The sequence below is a fragment of the Panthera uncia genome (genome assembly GCF_023721935.1).
Source record: "Panthera uncia isolate 11264 chromosome D3 unlocalized genomic scaffold, Puncia_PCG_1.0 HiC_scaffold_8, whole genome shotgun sequence".
Classification (NCBI taxonomy): Eukaryota; Metazoa; Chordata; class Mammalia; order Carnivora; family Felidae; genus Panthera; species Panthera uncia.
Genome location: NW_026057586.1, coordinates 17,821,463 through 17,837,888, shown reverse-complemented (window position 1 = coordinate 17,837,888; position 16,426 = coordinate 17,821,463). Strand labels below are relative to the sequence as shown.

The following is a 16,426-nucleotide window of genomic DNA, read 5'->3' as shown; positions in this document are numbered from 1 at the left end:
AGAGAGAGAGAGAGAGAGAGAGAGAGAGAGAGAGAGAGAATATCCCTAGCAGGCTCCACACTATCAGTGCAGAGCCCAATGTGGAGCTCGAACTCACGAACCGTGAGATCATGACCTGAGCCAAAATCAAGTGTTGGACGCTTAAAGGACCGAACCACCCAGGCGCCCCCTGCATGTAATTTTAAAGTTTACACCTTTCTGACCTTTCTGAAGCCTCCCACTAGTCTTGAGAATTACCACTAGAGTAAATCAAGACCACGGATTGATCATGGAAGAAGAGGAAAGAGGCAAAAGATGTGACAGCTATTTACTGAACACTACAGAAATGTACCGTTCTAAGGCTTACTCTACACTTGCGGATTCTGAATCCTAACAACCCCAGGGAGGAGGTGGGTCTGTTGTTACCATTTATTTGACCAGAAGCAGATGCCTCCTGCATTACTGGTTAAATAACCAGAGTAGCGATCCACTGGCTCACAATGACACCTTTGAAACAACAATTAGAAAGCAATACATACCTCTCCAAATTCATAGAAAGTTCCATCTTCTTTCTTTATGTCGTGTTCTTTCAGCCACACGATAGCATCTGAATAGTTCATTCGCTTAAAAGGCCGTTTGGGGGGCTTGAAGTTCTATAACGGAAAGAAAAAATACAGTGTATGTGAAGAAGCGGTAACACTGAGAGCTCCATTTTAAGAAAAACTGTTCATCGTTATTGCAAAATGTTATTTCAGACTAGCAAACAACGAGGACATTCCTACAAATGGAATCAAAGTTTCTCTTAAAAATATAAGTACAGAAATGCGGGAACGTGGTCAAAAGGTACAAACTTCCAGTTATAAAATAAGTCAGTCCTGAGGATATAATGTGCAACAAGGGGACTATATCTAACAATACTCGATTTATAAATTTGAAAGTTGCTAAGAGAATAGATCTTAGAAGGTTGCATCGTAAGAACAAATTGTATATCAAAACATTATGCTGTACACCTAAAACTAATAATAAAGCTATGTCCCAATCATATGCTTAAAAAAATATATATATGTATATATATGTATACGTACACACACACACATGTATGTATATGTATACATATACATATATATGTATATATATGTATACATGTGTGTGTGTGTGTATATACACATAAAAGTGAGTTATTTCAGAGCTCACATCATTAAATCTAGAAAAACTGATGGTGAAGACTTCATTACTTTCCGAAAAAAAATTCTGATTTTGCATGTCCATAAAACAGTACTCCTACCGGGTTGAGGTCACGAACTATGCTTGCTGCAGGTGATTTCAAGACTCTGTCCACCACATCACAAACCAAGTCCTCCAATCGATTCAGGAGCTCCTCAAAGGTCAGGAAAGGGCACTCTGCTTCCACGTGTGTGTATCTGAAGAACAAGACACTAGCTGGGGGCCGCTCTTCTTTTCTGCCAAGTTTCTCCCAAGCAAGGACATTAACATTGCAAAACTGCCCAGAAATGTGCAATTCCAGCACCACTGACCAACTCCCAACTCAGCAACTTAGTTTTAGGGCCCCTTTCTTTCCCCTGTTATCCCTTACAAAGGATCAAGGCCCAGTCAAAGAGGAGCCCAAAGCTAGCTCTGGCCTAGGAGGCAAAACCATACATGACTTCCATTAATTTGTTGAACTGCCTTCCACATACCCTTTGAATAGGTCAATTTTTTTTTTTTTTTACATAGTCATCATTTTCCGACATAAAGATTGCTTCTCTAAACATACGTTCTTAAAACTATTCTTTTTAAATAACAATAAAAAGACAATTCTGTACTCAGCCAGGTGCCTTCGTGTTCTGGACTGTTCTGCCCGGTATGACTGTGCAATACAAAACACATCTCCCAGGGCCGGAATGCAGGTCTCGAGGTACAACTGAGAGGACTGAGTCAAAAATGCCTCTTCCCCAAAATAGTCCAGCTTGAAGAGCGTAGCACCACCTTCCACCTGTGTTTGCACTAACGTTGGAGGAGTAACCTGTTCCAATGGAAAGGCGTAAACAAAGGCTAGTGAGTGCCACCATTCAAGTGTAAAAATGGCAGAAGGTATCGTTTGTTTTATAAAAGATGAACACACACTTACTTCATAGTATCCCCTATCAAAGAAGTGATCTCGAAAGCACCTAGTGACCACGGAACGTGCTTTCAGGATCTTGGACATGTTTTCTCCCCGGATCATCATGTGTCGGTTGTTGAGCTGGACATCAACATCCGACTCCTCGTTGATCAGGTTATCAGCTCCTCCGGCAGGGGCCAACCCGATCAGTTCCCAGAAGTCACAGCTCAGCTCATGGCCACCGGGAGCCTACATTTCAGAAAGAGGGGTGGGGAGAAAGGAGAGAGAGGAGAAGACAAAAAACTAACATTATTGAGGATTTTAACTCATGTCAAAATTTTTGGTAACCTGGTATTTCTAAGACCTCATCAGTATTAGCCTACTTTTCCAATCACAAAGACCCAATAATTCAATTTTATATTGGTATTTTTAATATTCCTCTCAGAGTAAATATGCAATTTAAAAACAAAATAGAAAAGCACTAACTAGAAAATAAATGATAATCTTGCAACTTGGAGTAAGTACTAACCACCATTACCAGCTGGCGTATCTTCTCACCTTTGCCCGATAATTTAAAATAACACTTTACTTATATTAAAAAACTCCTTAAATGCAAAGATTTTGCCAAAAGCTGTTTCTCTTTGGAACAGATATATGACAGAAATTCAAATTCTCCCTAATAATTCCATTAATAGCAATTCATTTTAGAAGCTAGGCATCATGGAATATATGTAATTATCTTGGTGCCAAATCCTGGAGAGCAAGTAACACATCGTAACGACTACTCCATTTTGCAAATGACATTACGTCAGTGAACTTGAATCAGATATTTATTCTTAATGTAGGTTCTTTTACGTGAAGTCTGGGAGACCCTCTTTTATCGGTATTTCTAGTCTATCAGGAAGACTCTAGGGGCTCCCTCTGGTGGTTAATATGCCACATTCGTTCGTTTTCTTTCCCAGCCAACAAGCAGAACCACAGTAATTACCTGAACGATAATTACCAACAAGTAGCTGTAACTAGCTGTGTGGGTTATGGGCCTGTTGGCTGGAGAACAAACGACTCTCTAGCAGAATTACAGTTAACTTTTTCTAAAAGAGACTTTCAAATTCTGTTCATAAAATTTCAGATTCAGGTTACTGTCCTCTCATAAAATTTTTTGGGGAGATGGTTCTTACTTCCACCTTGCTGAAAAATTATTCACACATCCGTAGCAAAGTGGCTTTACTATGGCCCCTGAGGGTTATTTAAGAAATCTGTAAAACTGGAAATCCCTGAGTCTGTTGTATCATGTGAGATGTACAGTGTACATATTTCGCTGGAAAAGGTAAAGGGATGTTAAATTTAGCAAGGACATCACAGTAGCGGGTTTATTTCCCAAGTACAGAAAGTACAAATAGAAAGCATTGGAGAACAAAGCACCACCTATTCATCCAGTGAGGAATTCAATCTACTCACCTGCTTGCCCTTTGGGGTCAGATTTAGCATCCCATAGACTGCAACGCTACTCTCGGTGGCCAAGACTACTCCATTGTAACACTGACACTGTAAACAGATTAAAGCTCAAATTTACTGACTCATATTTACGTCAAAATATATGTTCCAATGCACAGAAAGGTAAGGGGATTACTGACATAGAAGTTACCTGGTCTAAAACCGGTAAAATAATACGGCCATTAATATTTAGTACTAATATCTACTATTAATAGCTATTTTTGTGGGGGAAGGATCCATCTATTTACAGATAAACATATAGAAGTAAATAGACACTTTATACACATATATATGCAGAAATGACAGTAGCCCACATCTCTTAAAAATATCTGAACAGTCCATTTTTTTTTCTTTAAAATTCAGACTGTTGAAATAATAAACAGTCCACCTAGACTATGATCGTCGATACTACTAAAATCATTAGGACAAAAGTGACAAGTACCTTTATAAGGGAGGGGTCAGGCTATCAACACTTCAACTCACTATCATCAAATCATAAAAAAAAAGACAACATGTGTCTTTATGTGTTTTGTGATGTGATGCGATTGAAAGAGCAGAACCTCGCCCAGGAAGTAGCTGTGTCAAAAACAAACAAGCAAACAAACAAAACCAAACTAAACCAAACCAAACAAAAAAACCCAAAAACCTGAATCTGATAAGCTTATAAGAAATACAGAGGATAGAGGAACATGTTAAATGACATCTCAGGATGCAACCAACCAAATCTAGAATGGACAAGTTCCACAAGACAACCAACTAGGTTTTTTCAAACAAATAAACAGCAAGGGCTGGTTGTGGGGGGCGGGTGGAGGGAGTGAGGATGGAGGTAGAAAAGAAAAAGGAAGAATGGTTACAGACTCAGATTTCAGACCCACATCAATTCAAAGGAATACATAGATCTGGTTTGGGTTCTCATTCAAACCAACCAATTAGGAGTGGTCTTCATTTTAGGAAGTTGTGATAACATTAGCATGGTTATCTTAGAAATATTTTTTGGGGGGGCACCTGAGTGGCTCAGTTGGTTAAGCCTCGGACTTCGGCTCAGGTCACGATCTCACAGTTCGTGAGTTCGAGCCCCGTGTCAGGCTCTGTGCTGACAGTGTGGAGCCTGGATCCTGCTTCGGATTCTGTGTCTCCTTCTCTCTCTGTCCCTCCCTGCTCATGCTCTGTCTCTATCTCTCAAAAATAAATACACTTAAAAATTTTTTTTTCTTGGAGATGCAAATTCAAGTATATTTATATGAAATGGTACAATGTCTGGGGAGTAAAAGTGGGGGGGGGTGTAGAAAACCAGAACTGGCCACACATTAGTTATTACTTAATGACTTAATGTTTTTGTCCCCCTAAAATTTGTATGTTGAAATCCTGCACCCCAATGCACGGGGTGAGGAAGTGAGGCTCCGCAGAGGTGATGAGGATGAGATGAGGTCATGAGGGTGGGTCACGGGGTTAGCGCCCTTTTAAGAGTTACCAGGGTTTGCCCCCCTCCTCTGCTCTCTGCCATGTGAAAATGCAACAGGAAGTTGGCAGTCTGCAACCAGGAAGAGGGCCCTCACCAGAACACAATCGGCCTCTAGAACTGTGAGAAATAAGTTTCTGTTTGTAAGCCACCCAATCTATGGTACTTTATTATAGCAGCTGAAACTGACGAAGATGTTACCGAAGCTAGGTGATGAGCCCCTGAGGTTTCCTCATACAGCTGCCCTGGAACAATTTGGGAGTTAGGGGTGCTGACCCCCTGCACCGTCAAAAATACACTTATCACTTGATTCCCCCAAAACTTAACTAACAGCCTAAGGTTGACCAGAAGCCTTACCAATAACATAAAATCAATTAACATATTTTACATGTTATGCGCATTATAAACTGTATTCTTAAAGGAAACTAGAGAAAGGGAGATGTCGTGAAAAAGGTCATAAAGGAGAAAATACACTTACGATACTGTAAAAAAAACCCATGTGCAAAGCGGACTTGTGCAGTTCAAACCCATGTTGTTCGAGGGTCAACTGTACTGTTTCCTATTTTTATGTGTTGGAAATTTTCCATAACAGTTTAAAATACATAAACCGCTCCTAAAATTCCCAAAACTAACAGTAAAGGAACTTACTGAAAATAATCAGATTTTCAGCTATAAGGAAGAAAAAACACTTACCAAGTCATCCGACAAGACACATTGAAGATAACCCGTACCATCCCGCAACACTAGGAACATTAAATTCTTTCCTAAACGTGAGAAAGAAAAATTTAGCCAGAATGTTCTCAAAACACGTAAAAGTACTTTCTCATAATTTGATATTAAAAAAGGAAACTCCATGGTTAAGTGTTAAAAGGTCAAACCTCCCTTGTGGCCCCCTTCCTCCGAAGCGGCCACTGGTAACATCACTACTCAGTATTTGTAAAGTTCTTTACTTTCTGCACTCTGCTCCCAAAGCCTATGTGAGCCTCATGATCCACGTGACCATGGGAAAGCAAGACAGTAAGCCACGTGAGATGAGGGATTAGGTCTTATTCACCCCTGCATCCCCTGTAATAACATGGTGCTGTGTGCTCAGTGGGAGGGGCATAAACATTGCTGCACAGAATCACTCTTTTTATTTATGCCCCATCTTATTTCCAAAGGATGTGATAACTACTTACAATAAAATACATGTAATAAAAATAATAATACGAGGGGCGCCTGGGTGGCTCAGTCGGTTAAGTGTCTGACTCCCGATTTCAGCTCAGACATGATCTCGCGGTTCCGTGGGATTGAGCCCCGTGCTGGGCTCTGCACTGATGGTGAGGAGCTTGCTTACGATTCTCTCTTTCCCTTTCTCTCTGCCACTCCCCCACTTGTGCCCGACTCTCTCTTAAAATAAACAAACATTTAAAAAAAATAAAAATAAGAGAAAGCAAAATGTCAGAGCCGAGGGAGAAGCAGAATGCAGATACACTAATTATAAGAGTCAACACTACTGCCATAAATAAATTTCAGATCTGGCTTTGTACTTCCTGTAATACATCCCCTGCTTTTCATTAAATAATTAAATTCAAGTAGACAAATATTTACTGGATACTTCTGATCTCTGTGGTTGTTTACCGTTAAATAGCATTTAAATAATCTTTAAATAACTTGTATCTTAAATGCTTATTTATTTATTTATTTTTGAGGGGGCAGGGAGCAGAGAGAGAAAGAGAGAGAGGATCTCAAGCAGGCTCTGCACTGTCAGCGCAGAGCCTGATGAGGGGCTCGAAGTCACAAACCATGAGATCATGACCTGAGCCGAAATCAAGAGTCAGACGCTTAACCGACTGAGCCACCCAGGTGCCCCAGCATTTAAGTAATTTTTAAACCTGTAATAGTCATATTACAGAAGAACAAAGTAAGGCCATGGTTCACATCTTTTAAAACCTAGCTTCCGATACCAAAAATGTCACCCCTCCCCCCAAGAAAAGGTCTTTAATGTTCTCCTTCACCTAAGACCAGGGATGTTTAAAATTGAAGCGAGAAAAGCAAAGCTATACCATTTACCTTGCCTACGCAGCCTGTGGACCCAGCCAAATACCTTTACTCTTTGGCCTCTGTATCCTTCCAGTGCATGAATCTTCACCTGTCAAATTGAAATCAATAACATTTGACCAACTGTGTAATTTACCACATATCAACTTCTCCACTACTATTAGATGGATGACAGGAAAAGTGTTAAAGATTCACAAATGGTACAAAACTACAGTCATTCTACAGCAGGTCAGAACCAAAAAGTTTCACCATATTGGAGTGGTTAAAAAAAAAAAAAAAAATCCAAGTCTTCTCTTAGTGTAAAACTGACCCTGAGAAACATCGGGAATCTCAGATACTGATATATAAGCAATGATGAAATGAACTCATAATAGCAACAACAACCAGTCCACACAGAGCCCTCTCCTGCCCTCATAGTCCCTCCTGACATCGAAAGGTGGAAGCTAAGCAAGGCCAGCTTTTGCTTTGGAGGGGTAAGGAGAGAGGAGCACAGGAAGGGGAGCGTGAATGCAGCCAAGACAGCTCATCGTTAAGGACACAGGAAAAATAGGAAAATTCATCAGAAGCAAGAACGACTTGACATTTAAGTATGTCCACTCACAGCCCAGCATCTGTTCTAGAGAAAATACAGAGGCATACAATTCACAAAATCACAAAATGTTTTATCTGTTTAAAAGTCATGAAAACAGGGGTGCCTGGGTGGCTCAGTCGGTTAAGTGTCCAACTTCAACTCAGGTCATGATCTCACAGCTTGTGAGTTTGAGCCCCACATCAGGCTCTGTGCTGACAGCTCGGAGCCTGGAGCCTGCTTTGGATTCTGTGTCTTCCTCTCTCTCTCTGCCCCTCCCCCACTCACGCTCTGTCTCTCTCTCTCTCTCCTTCAAAAATAAATAAATATTAAAAAAGAAACATCACTATTAAAAAAAGTAATAATGAGAATCATGGATTTTGACCCCTTATTTTATGGTGAAGAAATGGACAGGTAGGGAGGGAGGACACTTAGGCAGCTTTTAGGCAGGGCAGGAACCACTCAACACCTAATTACTAAACTTTATAATAAAACGAACCCCAGAAGAACCAGCCTCATAACTCGAAAATGTAATTTCCCTCTACGCCTTCTAAAAGGCAAGGAAGGGTAAATGGTGCAAAGGAACAGACCATGGGGGACGCCCCTCAGACACAGAGCTGACAGTCTGGCGTGGGAAGTCCACGATACTTGGGACAACACGTGTCACACTCACACATTTTGGCTCTGGGAGACTTGGATCGTTTTTGATGGTAATCTTCTTTGCTTCTTCCAGGTTCTTTTCTCTTCGCAAATTGTCTTCTGCCTAATTTTAACAACAAAGCAATCTGTTAACACGGTTTCTAGTATTCTAACCCAAAAACCGTTCACAGTCACAAAGTCATGACTCACCTCTTTCTTTTCCCGGGATTCACTCTTCATTTGTTCCCTATGCCACATTTTTTTAATGTTCTTCATCTGTGATTTAGAAATAACATCCCACCTCTAGAGAGAAAAACATATTTTTTCAAGACCTCCATGTTCTGATGCAAATTTATTCATAAAATGTAATTCTGTTGAGTTTTTTAGCTCACCTACCTCATTTTCTTTTTGTGAATCTATGTAAATGGTGGGGAAGGGCTCTTTTCCTACCGTCATCAAAGCCTCGGGTGGAAAGGGAGAAAAAGAAAATTGCTTTAACGTTGTACAATATTTGAAATCAAAATAACATCCTAATTATGAGGCAACTTCAGCTATCTAGAACATAATCAAGAACCAGGAAGAAAAGCATACAGGCCCCAAGAGCCAAAAGTCAATGTTCATAGAATGACTGGTCAGATGTACTAAAGACACTTTGCTTAAAGTAGAAGTGCTCAGGTCCTTTCACAAAAATTCTAGCAAGTTCGGTTGCACATTACAGTTGACCCCTGAACACGGGTTTAAACTGAGTGGGTCCAGGGGCTCCTGGGTGGCTCAGCTGGTTGAACGTCTGACTTCGGCTCAGGTCATGATCTCACAGTTTGTGAGTTCAAGCCCCACATCGGGCTCTGTGCTGATAGCTGAGAGTCTGGAGCCTGCTTTGGATTCTGTGTCTTCCTCTCTCTCTGCCCCTCCCCTGCTCACAGTCTGCCTCTCAAAAATGAAGAAACATTAAAAAAAAATTTTTTTTAACTGAGTGGGTCCACTTATGCAGATTTTTTCCCACAGATACGGTATAGTACTGTAAGTACATTTTCTCTTCCTTATTTTATTTTTTTTTAAGGTTTATTTCTATTTTTGAGAGAAAGAGTGCAAGCAATGGAGGGGCAGAGAGAGAGAGGGGGGGACAGAAGATCTGAAGCGGGCTCCATGCTGACAGCAGAGAGCCTGATGTGGGTCTTGAACTTATAACTGTGAGATCCTGACCTGAGCCAAAGTCGGACACTCAAATGACTGAGCCATCCAGGTGCCCCTCTTCCTTATGATTTTAACGTGTTCTTTCTTCTAGTTCACTTTTTTAAAAAATACAATATATAATACATATACCATTCAAAATATGTGTTGACTGTTTATGTGATTGGTAAAACTTCTGCTTAACGGGAAGCTATTAGTAGTTAAGTTTTAGGGAAGTCAAAAGCTATATACAGATTTGACTCTGCGGGGGTGTATTGTTCAAGGATCAACTGTATACAGTTTCCCAGTATAAGCAGCCTGGAAGAAACAGATTTTAAGGGGCTGTGGGGACCAGCAGGAAGTATACTGAGAACGACAGAGGAGAAAGAGCTAACGATAAAAGACAGTCACAGATTACGCCTAAATGGTTAATCTTTATTAAGAAATCAGGGAAGTTGTTTCTGAAACTCTTTCAGAAACAAAAACAATGGTTGAGAACATTAAGGCTAAGTAAGCCTCATTTAATTTGAAAAATTCCTCCATGTAGAACACCTCTTTTCATAAATATGAAGACATATCAGGTGTTGCCGTGTCATTTATATTTCATAGTTTATATTACTTGATTCAGTCAACCACGAAATGTAACAAATTAGTCTCTCCAGGTATAGGATCTGCAGCCTACAAAAACTAAAGGTCTAGTTTCCAAACCTGGAAAATAATTTTCATCTTGTCTTAACGCTAACCCCAACTCAATGATCATCGTAAAGGAGGGAACCTGGATCTTTTAATAACATCCAAGAGGAGGAATTCTTTTTAATAATCAGACTTTGTAGAGATGTTTGTAAATCATTAGGAATTTGCTACCTGACACTCTCTACTGATGGCTCTTCTTTTATCACTGAAATTGAAAGACCCAAACTTTAATTCCCCAAACTAGAATGGCACACTTTTGCTAATAGTGACATTCTGCAAACATTCACCTAAACACTGTTGTCAATTTTGGGGAGCCATAGGAATCACCCTAAAACAACCGGAAATGAAAGATTTCCCTCTAAAAGTTATGACTCAGCCTCCCTCACATGAAATTCATGCCCAGATTTCTTCTAATCTCCCAAGAGGCCTCTTAGTGAATTTACCACTAGAATCTAGACATGATCCCGAGTCTTGAGACTCAAAGAATCTAATTTATATTAGTACACTAAGAATGGACCCGTGTCTCAGAACAGACACTCAGTGATTCAGTAGTCTGTAGAGTGAAGACAGAATGCTAATTTACTAACGTACTATTATTTCTCATGATCTAAAAATCCTTGGGGCGCCTGGGTGGCTCAGTCGGTTAAGCGTCCAACTTCGGCTCAGGTCATGATCTCACAGTTCGTGAGTTCGAGCCCTGCGTCGGGCTCTGTGCTGACAGCTCAGAGCCTGGAGCCTGCTTCACATTCTGTGTCTCCCTCTCTCTCTGCCCCTTCCCTGCTCATGCTGTGTCTCTGTCTCAAAAATAAATAAACATTAAAAAAAATTAAAAAATAAAAATAAAAATCCTCTAGTGAGTTTCGCATGTTCTCTCTCAGGGTGATAAGAAAGAAAAAGAAGACACCTCTTCAAAATGTTCAAATTAAGTTTAAAACCTTCTTCATCCAATACTCTTAAAGCTACACAGCTGTATACATTCCTCATTTTCTCTTTCCTGAAAATTCTCTTCAAATCTACTTCTTGGGGTGCCTGGGTGGCTCAGTCGGTTGAGCATCCGACTTCGGCTCAGGTCACGATCTCGAGGTTAGTGAGTTTGAGCCGCGCGTCGGGCTCTGTGCTGACAGCTCGGAGCCTGGAGCCTGCTTTGGATTCTGTGTCCCCCTCTCTCTCCACCCCACCCCTGCTTGTGCTCTGTCTCTGTCTTTCAAAAATGAATAAACATAAAAAAAATTAAAAAACAATCTACTTCCTGAAATAAAATCATTGACAACTCACAGAGCAATAGACATAAGTCATTAATAAACACAAAGCCATTTTCCTAATGAGACGCTACCTTTAGACCTGTTTTAAAAGGTTTCTCCTTGGTTCCATCACCTGTAGCATCATTTCCCTCTCGATCCGAGACATAGAGCTCTGTTTTACAAAAGGAGAGTTAAGTTACTCACTTGGCCAATAATTATTAGTCACCTCATACTGTAACTACTTCATCCATTCTTTACCTTTGTGAACAGAACAAGCAACTGATTAGCAAAAATTACCACAGTCCAAAAGAAGTATCATAATTACTTTCCCACTCCCTTATTTCAGTGACATCACATAAAAACACACTAGTTACAAATCTGGCTTTTCAAAATGAACTTTGATGATTCTAATTTGTGAGACTGCTTCTGTATCTATTGGAGTCCAAAACAATTAAAACAAAAAAAAAAAGGCTTTGGAGTTGGCCAGACCAGACTGGAATCTTGGATGTTGTGCTTTAAAAGCCAGGTGATCCTCAGGAATTCACTTAACCTTTCTGAGCTTATTTGTCTATGAAATGAGGGAAAACATGATACCCATCTTGATCGGCTGCACGGAGGACGAAATAACACATGCAAAACAGATATCCCAGTGACAGTGCACAGATGTCAAATAAATACCACCTCCGTCTGATCTTTAAAGGATACCGAAGCTCTGAGCTTAAACAAACTGCAGAAGGCCTTATAACTAGTTGAGTGTGAACAGTGACATCAATCCAGGTCTCTATTTTCCTTTTTCTACTGCACCATATGGTCCCCCGGAAATCTCAATATAAATGAGGATGTGTGAAAGCGAATTAGCATTCTCAAGTCCTTTCGGGATGATCTCTTGGAAGAGCTTACATATTTGGGGATTACTCTGATGTCTCACAGTGCCTCGCAGTGCCCAAGTCTCAGCTGAATCACGAGACGGTTCGCCGTGGGGCAGGGTCCGGGGCTGCCGCCATCGCAGTCCCCGGACGTTGGGGGTTCCCGGGGAACCGGGCCCCGCTCCGCGAGTCGGGACCCAGCTGGGGTCCAGGCCCCTCCCTCGCTCCCATCTTTCACGAATAAATAGCGGTGGACCGCCCACTCGGGACCAGGCAATCCACTGCAACTAGCTTCCTGCCCCACGCAGGGGCATCGCTCCACTTACACACTCCGGAGTCCCCGATCCCCGCTCACCTAGTACCATCCCTGCGGTCGGCCCGGTCACCTCCAAGGACATCGCCTGCAACGCACTGCTGCCTTGTCACCCCAACGTGCACCGGAGGATTCCTCGACTCGGACGTTGCATCAGAACGACGCGCATAGGCCGCCCCGGCGAATCACCCGAGCGTCAAGGCGCATTGGTTACAGGAAGATACGACATGAGGGCGGGCGTCACTGCAGCCGCCATCTTTGGGTCGGGCAGAGACAACTTCCGGGTCCGACGCCCCGCCCCCGCGCGCTGAGGGGCTCTCCGGCACTGTTCCCTTGGGAACTCCCAGCAGGCTTAGACCCGGGAGTCGGGGGAGGGGCTACAATCCTTTCCCTACGGTCTCCACCTGCCTGTTTTCCCTGCTGAATTCTGCCCCCAGCTGTAGGTGCGCTGGGGCCCTTTTGGAAATCAGACCAGAAGTTTCGCTCTGTATCCCCAAATGTTGGAATGCTTGTGGAATTAATATCATCAAATATATTGAGAGCTAGCCACGAGGTGGGGATGAGGGTGAGGGACAGAAGAGGCCCTCACATGGGTTGCCTGTTGTGACATAGGAAGATGCTTTAACTTTCTAACGTAAATGGATGAACGTACAGCACTTACGTATTTATGATTTGGATTATGAATATTTTTATATAAAGTTGTAAGGATCACTCTTAGGCCATAATAATGCGGAAAGAACTAAGGCTTCAAACCTGGCTGAAATTCTGGTTCTGCCTTTTACTAACTGCCTTGGGGTAAATTCCCTAACCTGTCTATGTTTCAATTTCCCTATTTGGGAAGTATGATACAAGTACACTGCCCAGTGCATAATAGATAGTAAAAAAAAAAAAAAAAAAAGGTAGCTAAGGTCATCATTCGTCATCATTCTCTGTTGAGTGGAATACCAGAGTTTGTCCTTGAGTCAAAGGAAAACTTATTTTTGTTATGAAAGAAACTAAAAATAACGTGCATAGGTTCAGACTCTGTGGAGAATAGGAACCAAATACTTCTCTTCAAGAGTACTTCAGCTAATTTCACGGACTTTCCCTTTCCCTCTTTGCTCACTTTTTCTATTTGTCCACACAAGTATTAGTGATCTGTTGCTGCAAAGCAAATTACCTCAAACCTTGGGCGCTTAAAACAACAAACACACGGTTTCTGAGAGCCAGGAATTCCAGGAGTGGCTTCGCTGGGGGTTGGGGCTCTGGGTCTCCTGAATCAAGCTGTGGGCAGGGGCTGCAGTCTTCTGAAGTTTGGCTAGGGGAGGATCTGCTACGGAGCTCACTCGTATGGCTGTGGGCAGAAGGCCTACTTGCCTTCTTGTCCAGCTGGGTTCCCCATAGTGCTTTTAATGACAGGACAGCTGACTTCCCCCAAAGCCAGTGATCAGAGAGAGAGAAGCTGTGTTAATTACCTGTCGTTGTATATGATAAATTACCCTCAAACTGGCAACATTTGGTTTCTCATGTTTGTGGACCAGGAATCTGGGCAAGGCTTGGCTGGGGACTCTGGCTTAGGTCTCTCAAAAGGCTGCAGTCAAGGTGTCAGCTGGGGCTGCGGTCATCATACTTTAAGATGCTTAAGTCTCACCTGGGGTGAATTTTCTTCCACACTCAGGTAAGTGTTGGCGGGGTTCAGTTCCTCGTGGTCTGTTGGCCTCATTTCTTTGCCATATGGGCCCTCCAATGGGCAAACATCACAGCAAGCAAACAAGATGAAAGGCACAGTCTTTTGCAGCCTACTCCCAGAAGTGACATCCTTAACGTTCACCCTATTCTGCTTGTTAGAATCCAGTCCAGGATTGAGTGTAGGTCCAGCCTACACTCAAACACAGGGTTTTACACCAGTGCATGACTATTAGGAGGTGAGGATCAAGGGGGCCATCTCGGAAAGCTGCCTCCCACAGTGACCAAATCCCAAACTAAAGTGCCTTTTGTAATCTGATTAGTGGGGTAACATTTCATCCCATTTCATCATTTCTACTTCTCCAGGTCACACAAACCAACGTAGTACAGCACGGGAGAGGATTACACGAGGGGGTGAATACCAGGAGGCGAAGCTCAGTGGGAACCGTCCTAGGGGCTGCCCGTCACAGCCCAGCCAGATGAATTTCTCCTCTTCACTTTGCTCTGGGTCCCAGAGGCTGACTAATGGGGAACACATCAACAGGCTCTCTGGCTTCTGTTGAGATACAGCTAGCCAGGAGCACAGGCGGGAGAGCAGAGGGAGGAGAGTGAGGTTGGGGTATTCCCCCAGCTCCCTCGCTGCGGGCTGGCTGCATCTAACTCCTGACAGGTGGCTCTAAGAAATTGTCATCTGGACTGCCCTTCGTGCACTAAATGTTTGGCCGACCAGTCTCTTAGTCCGACCTCCCTCCGAAACTTTCCCTACAGTATCGCTGAAAGGGTCACTTCCAAGAACAAAACTGAAGGAATGAAATGAAATGAAATAAATGAAATGCACTGTTCCTCTGTCTCCTAATACGACTCAGGCCAGCTGGGGGCGCCCCCTTCTCGTGGTCCTCGAGGGCCCGCCTTTGGGGCCACTCAGGGCTCAGGGTCATCCCAGACAGGGCTGATTTACACTTCCCTCCACCAGGCGCGGGATGCGAGTCGTTGACCTAATTCTGTAATGGCTCTCACGGGCCACCGTAGCGGACCGCCTGCTTGAACTCAGGGCGCGCGATGCCAGCGCCGCCATGTTGTCTCCGGCCACTTCCGCTTTTACCTCACCTGGTCCTGCCTTTCGGCTCCGCGCAGCACCTCCAGGTGTGCGTGGAAGCTCCCGGGCTCGCGCTCGTCGCGGAAGCCCTGCCTTTCCCGCGCTGTCTCGGAGCAATCCCGCAGACGTCTATAGAGTTCGCTCCTGCATCTAGCGATGTGCTCCTCGAGACAGTCTCCGGAGAGAGAAGATGCGAACTACACTGTAAGCACCTCTAAGGCTCCTTTACCCATCCCCAGGCCGGGAACGGGGACGGGTGGAGGGAGGGGAGGCCCAGTGTCCAATTAATTAGCGAGATGGCAAGCAGTCCAAAAATCCCCGTCCTACTTAAAACCTGCCTGAAACTGCAAACAAAACGTAGGAGTTACCGTGACGATGAAACTGTTAGCTTCAGGATTGTAACTTACCTTCTCGTTGTAAAGTTTAAGCACTTAGGTTTGTTCGTTAATTTCTGCGCTTTCCAGGCTCCTTGATGTTTGTGAACTCGTTCATAAGCACCTAATCTATAATCTCCTTCTAAAACAAGTTTTTTTTTAAAAAAAGAGCGAAATCATTTTAAAACCCTGCTGGATGCTTACCCTGTAAGGATGGTGAATAATGATAACTCTGCAGCTGGGGCGCTGAAGCCAGCTACATACATAGGATTCAGGACTCTCTATCTTCTGCCTCCCTGACGCCGTCCAGGTTCCGTCACCAGTGTGAGGCACAGATTTTTCCATTGTAAAATAATCTTCTGGAAAGGCTGTTGTGAGTTTATTGGAGATCAAGTATACAAATATGCCTCGTATGTGCTTGGCATACAGTAAGCCTCCTGAGTTAGAATAGAAATGATATTTAAAAAACATCATTAATTTCTTGTTTCACGATTCTGCACGAATCACATCTTCAAGCCTTCAACCAAACTGCTGAAGGACCTGCCTCATTTGCACCCTCCCCCACTCAGCTCTTCCCTTGCTGAACGTCTCAGGAATTCAGTATCCCAGCGTGTCTCCGAATCTACAGACCCTTCTCACTGCCCCAGCTCTCAGCAAATGACCTGTTTTTTGCTTCAAGCTATTAAGTAGTAGCTGCCTGATAGTCCTCCCTTAACAGCCCTCAAACT

At 43.0% G+C, this 16,426-nt stretch overlaps 1 protein-coding gene across 1 annotated transcript in view; it reads right to left on the bottom strand.

Annotated features, from left to right (window-relative positions):
• NARS1 (asparaginyl-tRNA synthetase 1) overlaps nt 1–12,813 on the bottom strand; it is a 17,477-nt gene extending 4,664 nt beyond the window's left edge. Inside the window, exons 1-12 of the mRNA XM_049619870.1 lie at nt 12,606–12,813; nt 11,477–11,556; nt 8,677–8,742; nt 8,491–8,583; nt 8,315–8,404; nt 7,086–7,164; nt 5,727–5,797; nt 3,539–3,625; nt 2,108–2,329; nt 1,803–2,002; nt 1,265–1,400; nt 519–632 (exon numbers count right to left, since the gene is read on the bottom strand). Coding sequence (XP_049475827.1) covers nt 519–632; nt 1,265–1,400; nt 1,803–2,002; nt 2,108–2,329; nt 3,539–3,625; nt 5,727–5,797; nt 7,086–7,164; nt 8,315–8,404; nt 8,491–8,583; nt 8,677–8,742; nt 11,477–11,556; nt 12,606–12,648 — 1,281 coding nt within the window. The 5' untranslated portion in view covers nt 12,649–12,813. The remainder of the gene's footprint in view (nt 1–518; nt 633–1,264; nt 1,401–1,802; nt 2,003–2,107; nt 2,330–3,538; nt 3,626–5,726; nt 5,798–7,085; nt 7,165–8,314; nt 8,405–8,490; nt 8,584–8,676; nt 8,743–11,476; nt 11,557–12,605) is intronic.
• Between the last annotated feature and the right edge of the window lie 3,613 nt (nt 12,814–16,426).